General features: G+C 38.2%; 1 protein-coding gene across 14 annotated transcripts in view; it reads left to right on the top strand.

The window, feature by feature from the left end:
* Window positions 1-12,879, top strand: part of MAP4 (microtubule associated protein 4) — a 101,348-nt gene that overhangs the window by 45,087 nt on the left and 43,382 nt on the right. For all 14 annotated transcript variants that reach the window (XM_027523312.1, XM_027523310.1, XM_027523323.1 and 11 more), the window contains 3 exons: window positions 7,449-7,571; window positions 10,011-10,124; window positions 12,562-12,696. In XM_027523312.1, coding sequence (XP_027379113.1) covers window positions 7,449-7,571; window positions 10,011-10,124; window positions 12,562-12,696 — 372 coding nt within the window. The remainder of the gene's footprint in view (window positions 1-7,448; window positions 7,572-10,010; window positions 10,125-12,561; window positions 12,697-12,879) is intronic.

Below are 12,879 nucleotides of genomic sequence, written 5' to 3'. Positions count from 1 at the left end.
GTGAAAAGTAGAATCTTTAATTTTCAGGTTGTATCTTTAAGAAAAGCCCACCAGAATTATCAGTATTTTGTATGTCCATAAAGGAGACAGAGCCAAAGAATTGATGCTGGAGAAGACTCTTGAGAGTCCCTTGGACTTCGAGGGGATCAAACCAGTCAATCCTAAAGGAAATCAACCCTGAATTAGAAGGACCGATGCCGAAGCTGAAGCTCCAGTACTTTGGCCACCTGATGCGAAAAGCTGACAGAGATTGAAGGCAAAAGGAGAAGGGGCAGCAGAAGAAGAGATGGTTAGATAGTATCACTGACTCAATGGACATGAATCTGAACAAACTCCGGGAGGTAGTGAAGGTCAGGGAAGCCTGGTGCGCTGCAGTCCATCGGGTTGCAAGGAGTTGAACACGACTTAGTGCCTGAACAACCACAATGTCCAGATTAATTCTTCCCCCTCCAAATTGCAGTCATTTCTTCTTTCAACAGCCGTTTATTGGGCACTATCTAGGTGTCAGACACAGCATTTGTGTCTGGGAATACCAAATAGAAAGATGCAGTCCTTGCTCTCAGGTGGCCCATCATAGAGCCATTGAACCTTTGAGCAATATCATGTATCACATGTCTGTGTGTGTGCACAGTCTTCCACACGAACACTGAGGAAAGAAGTCCCTGTGGAGTGGTACATGCATCTATTTCCTAGAGGAGTGAACCTGAGAGGATGAGTAAGCCTGGAGCAGGCAGACAGCAGTGGGGAGCAAAGTAAAGTGTTACAGATGGATAGAGCAGGTCATGTGAAACAGTAGGATGTGGGTAAGGAATAGTGTGGTTAGCTGGGAATGATGCTGAAACATTATTTAAGGCTGGCTTGTGTAGAATCTTGTGTGACTAATTTCAGTAATCTGTGAGTTTTGGAAAAACACTGAAGAGTTTTATATGTTTTATGCTAGGAAGACGAACGTCAGACTAGAGGCAGAGACTCTAGTTGGTTGCTCAACTTTTCAAACAGATGGGCAATCTGATTTCATCTGTCCTGTACTTAACTCCCTCCACTTAACCCTAGATATTTTTTTGAAGCAAATTCCAGACATAAAGATTAATATGTGGATAGGATAATATGATGTCTTGGATTTGCTTAAAAAATATATGATTCTTTTTAAAAACATACTTATCCATTCACACACACACAATCAGTCAGTTCAGTCACTCAGTTGTGTCCAACTCTTTGTGACCACATGGACTGCAGCATGCCAGGCCTCCCTGTCCATCGCCAACTCCCGGAGTTTACTCAAACTCATGTCCATTGAGTTGCTGATGCCATCCAACCATCTCATCCTCTGTTATCCCCTTTTCCTACCACCTTCAATCTTTTCCAGCATCAGCATCTTTTCAAATGAGTTAGCTGTTTGCATCAGGTTGGCCAAGGTATTGGAGTTTCAGTTTCAGCATCAGTCCTTCCAATGAATGTTCAGCACTGATTTCCTTTAGGATGGACTGGTTGGATCTCCTTGCTGTCCAAGGGACTGTCAAGAGTCTTCTCCAACACCACAGTTCAAAAGCATCAATTCTTCAGTGCTCAGCCTTCTTTATGGCCCAACTTTCACATCCATATATGACTACTGGAAAAGCCATAGCTTTGACTAGACGGACCTTTGTTGGCAAAGTAATGTCTCTGCTTTTTCATATGCTCTCTAGTTGGTCATAACTTTTCTTCCAAGGAGCAAGCGTCTTTTAATTTCATGGCTGCAGTCACCATCTGCAGTGATTTTGGAGCCTCCCAAAATAAAGTCTGTCAGTGTTTTCATTGCTTCCCCATCTATTTGCCATGAAGTCATGGGACCAGATGCCATGATCTTAGTTTTTTGAATGTTGAGTTTTAAACAGAACAGACTGGTTCCAGATTGGGAAAGGAGTACGTCAAGGCTGTCTATTGTCACCCTGCTTATTTAACTTATATGCAGAGTACATCATGAGAAACGCTGGGCTGGAAGAAGCACAAGCTGGAATCAAGATTGCTGAGAGAAATATCAGTAATTTCAAATATGCAGGTGACACCACCCTTACAGCAGAAAGTGAAGAAGAACTAAAGAGCCTCTTGATGAAAGTGAAAGAGGAGAGTGAAAAAGTTGGCTTAAAGCTCAACACACACGCATTCACACCCTATTTCATAATGTCAGATGTCCAGTTAGTATTCAGTTCACCAATATTTCCCAAATTTTCTCATTTGTTTTTTACTGTTGGCTTGTTCAAAGTAGAATCTAAATTCCTTTTAATCCATAATTCTATAGGAAATATTCTTTAATACAGTTTGAATTTTGCTTGTGTTTTAAAGATGGTAGAGATTTATTGTGCTTATAACAGGAGGAGAGAAGAAATAAGAGACCAAGTCTAGGAGGTTGGAGCAGTAGATGATACAGGGAAAGACGATGAATGGGGTACTTGCACGAATGCTGTCCTTGGAAAGGAGAATGATGTGCATTTCTTATATTCTCTAGTTTGACAGGTTTTTGTGTTTTTTTTTTTTTTCCAAATTAAAAAAAAAGTGAAGGTGGAGGATCATACCTCTCTCACAAATAGGAAGGAAAGAAGTAATGATGGACTCGTGTAGATAAGTTTGGAATAGAGGCAAGGTCAGTGGAAGAATACTGTTTTCTATAAAGTAAGAGTTTGTATGAGATGGAGGATGCTGGCGAGGAGAGTACAGAAACAACCTTTTAGAGAATGAAAAAGGATCTCGTGTAGAAACATTTTTATAGGAATGGTGTACATTCAGGATGGTAGTAAATCGAGTGTCATGGCAAGTAAAAGGAACAGCTGAAAACACTGTAGTGTTTATAGCTCAACTGTTGCTAACTTAGGGTGTATTGTGGCCTTATGGTGGCAGCCTTCACCTGTGCCCATTCTGGGAGGGGCACAGATTGAAGCAAAATGAGCATACTGTGTTTTTTGTTTCTGTTTTTTTGTTAGTAAATTTCTAAGACAAGCATGCTGGCAAACCAAAAAAAATCTGTTAACTCAAAGTCAATCTCTCTTTCTTCTTGAGACCTTCAGTGCTTTGGTGTTTTCAAATAGTATTAGAACTCTAGAAGTCTTTTAAAAACATCTCCAACAATTTAGGGGTGGCCATATATCATTCAAATCAGGAAGGTTAATGAAGTCTTTGCCTGTTTAGTGCAGAGTAGAAGGACATCCTAATATAGTTGGATATGAGCATTTAAAGCTATTTTATTATAAAAAAGTGGAATTGGTGGAAAATCTGAGAAGAGTTTTCTTCTGTCACTTGTTTCTATTTTTAGAAAATAGAACTAGAAGTACTTCAGTTTTTATTTTGAAATAATTACAGATATACAATGAAAGAATAGAACAAATAAAACAAAGAACTTTCATATGTTTTTCCAGGTTCACCAATCAGTAACATTTTGCCACAATTGCTTTATCATTCTATAATCAATATATGTATGAATATACACATTATTTCCCTAGCCAATTTTGTTTTATCTTTGTGATAATAATCTAAGACATTCTCATATGTGTTACTTAAAGTGTCAACAGCCATTGAAAATATATATTCCTAGATTTCCCCCATCTTATCTATGAAACCCTCTTGCCAGCATTAATTTTCTTAATTTTCCATGTACTTTAAACATCATCATAGAGTTTAGTGCTTAATGAGATAATGAGATAGTTTATTATATGTATTCCCATTCCTCAGATGGTTAAATTTCTATCACAAAAATGTGGTGAAGCCTGAACTTAGTCTTGGACTTCTTGACTCGGGAGAGAAGAGGAGGGGTGTTGGGGGAGGGGGCTAGAAGGATGATAGTAAATATGAGCCTACAGTGTAGTACATAGAAGCGTAGGGTGTAGACTAACAGACTTTTGTAAGGGAAGGGAGCTTAGATACCAGGTATTGGTACAATGCTTTGATGGTACAGGTGAAAATATTGAAGTTTGAAGGAATTAAATGAGTTAACTCTTTGGATCGAGCTAGATTAGTACCTTAGTCTTCTGCCCCAGTCCATGCTCTTTTTTGCTTCTGTATCTTTTTTACTTGACTCTCCAGATAAATAGCAGAATTCTCCAGAGGGAGAATATGTCTAAATACTCTTAAGGCATCAGCTCTCAAGCTTTTTGGCAACAAGACCAGTTTTCATGTTTAAAAATTGGGAAACTTTTGAGGATGTTCTCTTGTGGTGATGGCATACATAGTCAAGGTTTATCAAATTATACACTTTAAATATGTGGAGCTTATTGTATGTTTGGTGTACCTCAGTAAAGCTATTTACAAAATTATTAAGGACCCAAAGAACTTTTTTTTATATAATGGGTTTTATCTATCAATATTTATAAATTAGATATTAAAATGAAGACTTTAGAAACATTTTTTTAAAACAGCAGCAATAAATATGACTTATTTATATTAATTATAATTTATATTAAAATATATGATATATTAACATTAATATGTTACCTGCCCAAGGTACCCTGCCCAAGGTTAACATTTTTAATGAGTATACTTAAAAAAAAAAAAAATGTTGAGTAAGAAGGCTGGTGGTGTATCTAAATTTCTGGTGAACTGTCTGGTTTAATAAAAGACAGCTACAATTCAGTATGTCACAATATGTTGTTTGAGTTGAACTATAAGAAGGAAATCCATTTCACATATATATATATATATATATATATATATATATATGTAAGTTAAGATAAAGGGTATTTTGATAGTTTTTTCCTCAGGTAACTAGATATTTTTCTTTGATTTGACATCATAATTGGAGAAGTGGTCGTTTCTTAAAGGTTACTTGCATTATGGAATCTGAAACCATATCAATGAACTTTTTTTAATTAAGATCTATTGGTCCGTGTTGCACTTTGAATGGCTCTTATCTGATACAATTATTTTGGCTTTGATATATAGAGATACAGATATTACTAGATTAATTGACACTTTAAATATCTAGCCATTTGCCTTTTCTGTAAAATGCTTCCAATTTCATAGAAATAGAAACTGGCCTTTTTTCCCCCCATTCTACGTTTATAGGAGAACCAAAGTATCTAGGGTTTTTTCCATTGTATTAAGTAAATTACTTTTTATTTTAAATTTAATATTTCATTCTTTGTCTGAAATAGACTAAGTAGATTGCAATTATGCTTTAAAAACACACACACACACACACACACACACACACACACACATTTATTCTGAAGGCTGTTGTTCCTGCAAGGGAGTTTTCCTGCTTATACTTTGGAGTTATAAAAAGGAAATCTAGGTCAGTAACACTGAATGAAAATGTGGGAGAGAGCCTGTGTCAAAAATGCTCATTAATAACACTGTTGGCCAGAGGCTATTCTGAACATTGCTTCCAGGCTGGGCTGTGTCACCAGCACAGAGGGGAGATTACCAGAGGTGTTTATTCTTCTACAGAATATGTGAGCAAACTGTCCCCACTTCACTGATTAACAACTGCTTTATTTCTCAAAGGGTAAGAAATTTAAGCAGAATCATAGCCTTTTAAAGTTTATTTTAGAAATGATAGACTGTCGTTTAAATGCTTCTTGGGTTTCTTATGCTTTTCATATTAAATATAAATCGTTTTCCAAGAAGGTTGATATATATGAATTTGTTAAATCATCCAGTCTAGAATAATGACCCTTGTGGTAATTTTGATAGCACCTTGTTTTTTGAGCACAATTCTGTGCCATGCACTGAGCTAAACATTATGAAGAAATAAAGTGATAAAAGCATACTTTTTACTTTTTAAAGAACACATATTAATGATTTGGGGAAATAAGATTAACACATGTTAAATAATGGATTTTTACATGATGAACATAGAATACTTAAAAGGTTTCAGTTCAGTTGAGTCGGTCAGTTGTGTCCGACTCTTTGCGACTCCATGAATCACAGCACACCAGGCCTCCCTGTCCATCACCAACTCCCGGAGGTCACTCAGACTCATGTCCATGGAGTCAGTGATGCCATTCAGCCATCTCATCCTCTGTCTTCCCCTTCTCCTCCTGCCCCCAACCCTTCCCAGCATCAGAGTCCTTTCCAATGAGTCAACTCTTCGCATGAGGTGGCCAAAGTACTGGAGTTTCAGCTTCAACATCAGTTCTTCCAGTGAACACCCAGGACTGATCTCCTTTAGGATGGACTGGTTGGATCTCCTTGCAGTCCAAGGGACTCTCAAGAGTCTTCTCCAACACCACAGTTCAAAAGCATCAATTCTTTGGCGCTCAGCCTTCTTCACAGTCCAACTCTCACATCCATACATGACCACTGGAAAAACCATAGCCTTGACTAGACGGAGCTTTGTTGGCAAAGTAATGTCTCTGCTTTTTAATATGCTATCTAGGTTTAAGTTGTTTTTTTTTTTTAAATAAAGGCTAATAAAAAAAATACGTGGTTAAGGGCTAAATTGTTTGCTAGGAACAACAACAAATGTTGAAAGAGCTTAGTAAAGGAAAATGAGCATTAAAATCTGAAGAGAGGCTCTGTGGAAGCTCTGACCTGGGTCCTGGCCTTGGGATGTTGGTACAAGAGGGAACATTTCAGACAGGTAGATCACGTGAGCAAAGGCACAGGGGCAAGAAGCACGGGCTTGAGGGGACTAACCCGCTTTCCTGTTGGAGTCAAGGGAAATAAGCCTGGCAGGAGTTCATTTCAGTGGATGAGGAACAGTATTAGTTAGCACCCAACACTTTGATTCTTATTCTGTGGGAAGCATTTGTTGTGTTAAAGCCCTAAGCAGATTGACTTTATTAACTTTGAAATAAGAGATGGTGAGTGTACCTTCTCTAAGTAGGCCATAATTCAAAGATTGAAATGCTAATACTTTCCTGTGTAGTGTAAAATTATTGATAAAATGACAAGTATCCTTAGAGGTCATTACTGAGACGGGGAGAAATAAAAAGGCTGTCCTGTGTTTGCATGGTTAGCTTTCAGTAGAGCAGAGTCTAGCGCTTAATCTATACTAATACCCAACCCTTTGCTTGCTTGTTTACTCTGTCTCCCTCCCTTTATCCCTCCTTCTGTCCCTCCTGTGGTTTAACCTTTGCAGATTTACTAGAATATTTACTAATAGAAAAGTGGGGGAAAGAAAAACTATTCTCGAAGACAGCCAAAGAGCCAAGTTTTGAGGCTGTTGCTTACAATCTGTTGAGTCAGTTACAAATGGAGTCCTATCATCAACCTCAGGGCATCAGAAAAATCTTGTTTTCTCTTTATCATCTTATGGTTGATTTCTCCTTAATAATTCAGAATGGGGCCATGCTATTACATTTGTGTTTTTGTTATTTGAGAACTAAGCTAAATAATTCTATAAAATCTTACATATGTCTACATGAAAACCTGTACTTGAATGTTCATAGTAGTTTTATTTACAAAAGACAGAAATAGAAACAATCAAATGTCAACAGTGGTAGCTTATAACTTTGGTTTCCTGTTTCTGTTTGAAGGGTTTCCATCTGAATTCCTTGAAGAGAAGATGGCCTACCAGGGATATCAGAACAGCCAGAACTGGCCAGAAAATACAAACTTTTGCTTTGAACCTGAGCACATGGTAAATCCTATCCAGACTGGTAAGTACAAGACTTGCTTGTGACTGCTGAATATAATAACTTAAACATGAAAAGCCTCCAGTCACCACTCAGATAAAACATTTTCAGCCTAAATATTGCTCGTAAAGCACAACCCAGGTATAATGGTTTCCTCTGGACATTTAGTTGACCTTTCTCCTCTCTATTTATCCCTTCCTCTGAGGCAAGTGCCCCTTTGTTCTCTCCCCTTCAAAACCTGTTTTGACTAAATTAACTGAAATTCATCTTCATTGAGGACTAAATGATCAGTTGAACCCTAGAACTTTCATTCTTCTGTCGAGAATTATAGTAATAAGGACACCATTTGTGGAATGCCTGTTTGTCCCAGGCACAGTGCTAGAGCCTCAATATACGTTCTCTCTACATTTATTACCTAACTCTGACAAATATATATTGTCCTCATTTGACAAAAGAGAAATGAAAACTTATACCCAGTTTCTATAAAATTAAAACTAATTTATATAGAGAAAAAAAAACATATCTGTTGTTGCCTAGAGCTAGAAGTGGCAGGAGGGGTGGGCTGCATAAGGACCTCAAAGCAGTGGCATTGATACCTCCACGTCAGAGCAGTCAAGTTGAGAGCTCACGGTATTTGTTTCTACTTATACTATATGGTTTCTGTTTTGTTATCTAACTTATGAGGTGCTCGTGAAGTGAAGTGAAGTCACTCAGTCATGTCTGACTCTTTGCGACCCCATGGATTGCAGCCTAAGAGGCTCCTCTGTCCATGGGATTTTCCAGGCGAGAATGCTGGAGTGGGTTGCCATTTCCTTCTCCAGGAGATCTTCCTGACCCAGAGATCGAACCCCGGTCTCCCACATTGTAGGCAGACGCTTTACCGTCCGAGCCACCAGGGAAGTAAGGTGCTCATAACTGGTTCCAGATCATCTAGTACTTGATGTTCTGTACCACTCTCCAGTCATTGGTTACCCTGGATATGTGTAATTTTAAAAGAAGCCTTATTGAGATATAATTCACATACCATACAATTCACCCATTCAAAGTATACAATTAGGTGGATGTTAGTATATTTATATACCTCCTAAAGAAACTCAGTACTCCTTAGATCTCACTGCCTACCTCCTATCCATCCTAGCCCTAAGCTACCACTAACTAACTTTGTGTCTCTGTATATTTACCTGTGAACTGTGAGATTGGATGAGATCACTAAGGGGAGGGAATGTAGAAAAAGAAGGCTCTTCATCTCCCCCCCATCTTTAGTTCTCAGCTTAAATATGAACTAAAGTATATCCATCTGCTAAATGTTTTCAACTCTTATTTTTATACATCTTAGGATTTTTAGAGTGTTCAGGGTCTGCATATCATACACACCCAGTAAAATATATTGGCCACCTGATGCAAAGAGCCGAGTCACTGGAGAAGACCCTGATGCCCAGAAAGGTTGAGAGCAAGAGGAGAAGGGGGCCACAGGGGATGAGATGATTGGATGACATCCCCAACTCAATGGACATGAGTTTGAGCAAGTCTGAGAAATAGTGAAGGACAGGGAGGCCTGGTGTGCTGCAGTTCATGGGGTCGCAAAAAGTGGGATGTGACTGAGCAACTGAACGACAAAATAGTGATGAATAAATGACAGAATTTCATAGAAATCTTTGATTTTTACATGTGATTTGGCAGTCTTCCTCTCCTAATACGCGAACCATGCAACAGTTATTTTTGTTGCTAATTTAAGGCCTAGACTTCAGTGCAGCCGCCTCTGACAGTGGAAGTACAGAATTAGCATTCACTGAGAATAGAAATGCATGTCTTAGGTCCTAGCAATCTTTTACCCCTGGCTTTCTGGGGTAACTCAGATGTATGTTGCATTTTGAGATGGCCTCCTTAGAGAGCAGAATTCTTGCTTGGCCTGAGTGGCTTTGCTCTTTTTTTGTAAGAAGGTAGAGTTTACCTAATGTTTTCAGTGCCTTCACTCATGCCAGCTCCTGAGTATAGAGTTCATTCTCTTCAGATGCCAGCTGTTCACCTTGTCTCATTCAGACAGCTTTTGAAATGCAGTTTTCTTCATGATGTTCACAGGAGGTGAAAATGTCCTTTTTACTTTTTTTTTTAATAACCTAGAATGAATGTCTGCTCTGTAAATACATATTGAAAGTTTAGTTATATTTGTACTCTCACCTCCTAGTATAGACTCAAGCATGATTTGTACTTTCAGTTTTGTGTATTTGTTGCCTGACTGATTTAGATAATCAAATATTAGAGAATATGAGATTTTGTAATTTTAACTGTGAAAGTTAATTAGTGAATATTTGATTCCCTGGCATGTTCAGTCACGTATTATCTTATTTAGCACACTGTTGACAACACACAATATTCAATAATATTGAATATTCATTCAATAATAAATGCTAATCTTTCTAGTTGTGTTCTGGAAATGAGTTTTAAATTCCTTCTTTATTCCAGATCCCTTTAAGATGCACCATGATGACGGCCTAGAAGATTCGCTCTTTTTCCCCAGTGGAACAACCAATACTTCAGTATTTGTAGAACAAAATGATCCCCTGAAAGACACTTATGGTATGACTTCTCTAACTGGATTTATTTCTGAATTCCAAGCAATTAATGTGGCCTTTCATTCATCACATTTGAAGTGAACCACTAGGGAAAGTCATGTTTAGGGACTCTGTCTGTCACAAGGCTGTTTCTAAATTGGGCTTTCCTGATGGTTCAGTAAGTAAAGAATCTGCCTGCAGTGCGGGAGATCCAGGTCCAATCCCTGGGTCAGGAAGATCCACTGGAGAAAGAAATGGCAACCCACTCCAGTATTCTTGCCAGGAAAATTCCAGGGACAGAGTTTTAGTCATAAAAATTCACAGTTGAGCTGCTCAGAGGCTGCTTACCTCCTCTTATGGGAGAATCTTGAACTCTGTATCGTAGGGCCAGCTTCTGTCTCCACATTTTATTAGTTCGTGGACTTTTTAAGAAAGTTATATCCTCCCTAAAGTTTGATTTCTTTATAAAATGGAGCCACCATTAGTTCTAACCTTAAAGATGTGGTGATGATTAAATAAAATTATGTAAAAGTACACCACGTAGTATCTGGTACATAGTAAAACGTTAAACAGATCTTAGTTCTCAATTAGTAGTATCCTCATTCCTGGTTTTATATAGCTTAACATGAATGTGGCCAAGGAACTGTAGGGCAGGCAAAGCTTTACTTCTACTCATCTTTGGTGTTCAGTTGAGTTTAATAAAAAGATTTATCAAAGAAAAAAGCAAGTAATTTGGGCTTCCCTGGTGGCTCAGATGGTAAAGAATCCACCTGTAATGCGGGAGAGCTGGGTTCAATCCCTGGGTTGGGAGGATCCCCTGAAGGAGGGCATGGCAACCCACTCCAGTATTCTTGCCTGGAGAATCCCCATGGACAGATAGGCATGCAACATATATCACATGGGAAGAAAGCAACTCAAAGTGGTAGCTTAGAAATTCAGTTTGTGTAACATCCTCAAGAAAGAATAATAAACTTGTAGAGAAATGACAGGAAAAATGAAGCAATTTTACACTTCCAAGAGTCGTACTGTGGGAGGGTAAATATGTGGGAGGAAACTAATGGAGTCAGGTTTGTTGGCAGATTCCTCTGGTGCCTTCTCTGGCCTGATGAGCATCTCTTGCCAGTGAAAGGAACATTTATATCCTGCCTTTAGTCAGAAAGGCAGTAGCTTTTTCTGGGTTTGCTGTTTGCTTGAATGCCTTCAGCTCAAAATTTTTATGTCAAAGTGGTGTATCTGAGGGTGACATGTTCTGGTGTCCTTCATTACCCATCATCAGTAAGTCCCACTTCAAATTATGTTTATAATTTTGTTTTTGGTAAAGATCCTGACTAGTAGTAATATGTTTCACTTGTGCTTTCCTGTGGCCTGATGATCTCTTGGAAGAAGGATGTTGAATAAATTGACTTTGATGCTGTCGTCTAATCTCCTGAGTTGATTTTGGCTTTGACTCCTGTTTTTTTTTTTTTTTTTTTTTTCAGCTCACTAGCTAGGGAGTCATTTAGTTGCATTGACTTCTCTCTTTACAGCATCTTTCTTCTCTTCCTTTATTCTCTCTCTGCTTTACCCTAATGAATGCCCCTATCTCTTCATACCTAGAGTATCTCAGTAGTCACCTGTCAGAATCCTGCTCCCTTTTAAAATTATTTCTGAATATGCCTGATCACTCTGACTCCTTGTTCTTTATTCTTATCTCATTTTCATGGTTAATACCTTAAGATAGCATGCCCCTGTCCTTTGGGGGTTTTTTGCTCTTGATTTATCTGGTTTTCCAGATCCTTCTTCTGTTGTTTGTTCTAATCTTGTTTGACCTCTCTGGTTTACAAGACCTATTTAAATCAGACTGATCTCATAGTCCAAGAAACATTCATGTGCTTTTGGCATCTTCATTCTTTTCTTTGCTCAATGGTATCTCCATTCCTGAAATTAACTTCTCTCTCCTCTCTTCTTATTCTTGTTTCTCCTCTGAAACCTTCTGTGACTATTCTGGTCTTCTTCATATTTGTTTGTAAACTCTAATACCATTTAGTCCATACAACACAGTTTTCCTTATTTGATATATGTGTCTTTTGCCTCTCTAGCTAAATTGTAATCCTGATGGCAAGGACCCGGTGATATTAAATCCCGTGTGATATTATGTCTGGCAGAGGACAGCATAATAATAATACTTTAAATCTGTCTAGTTCTTAATAATTTACAAATCATTTTCACAAAATTGTAATTTTTGAATCTTTGCAAAACACTGTAGGTGGCCAGTCAATGTTGATTAGTGGTGTGACAGCCTAACAGTTAGCCAAACCTTACACATGTCAGCGATTTTTACTTTTAAACTTTCCTGCTTTGTTTCTCATTGTTCCTGTTGACCTATGTCTTTATGGCAGTGTATAAACTGATTTCAGATATCAAATGTGCTTTTTCCTCAATGTTGACTGAGTTTCAAAAATGGATTTCTGTGTTACTATTAGGTATGTTACCCTGCGACACATTTGCTCCTGCAGCTGTTGTTCCTCAGGGGTGGTCTGCAGAAGCCCCCAACCTTGCACACTTGGAATCCTTCACTTCCCCCGAGGCCGTTCCACAGCCTCTGCAGCCAACAGCAGGTACATTATTAGACTCCTTCTTTGCACTTAATAGTTACAGTATCAGTAATCATCATATAGTTTTTAGCCTTTTGCTTGCAGCATGGATAAAATTTTCACCACTGTCGCAAATGTTTTTAAACTTTTTAAACTTTTAAATGTTTTTAAAGTACTGACTTCACAGCTGGAGGAATTAAGTTGTAG

Source organism: Bos indicus x Bos taurus, chromosome 22 (assembly GCF_003369695.1).
Source record: "Bos indicus x Bos taurus breed Angus x Brahman F1 hybrid chromosome 22, Bos_hybrid_MaternalHap_v2.0, whole genome shotgun sequence".
NCBI lineage: Eukaryota > Metazoa > Chordata > Mammalia > Artiodactyla > Bovidae > Bos > Bos indicus x Bos taurus.
Note: the sequence above shows the minus strand (reverse complement) of the source record. Positions and strands in the feature narration are given on the sequence as shown.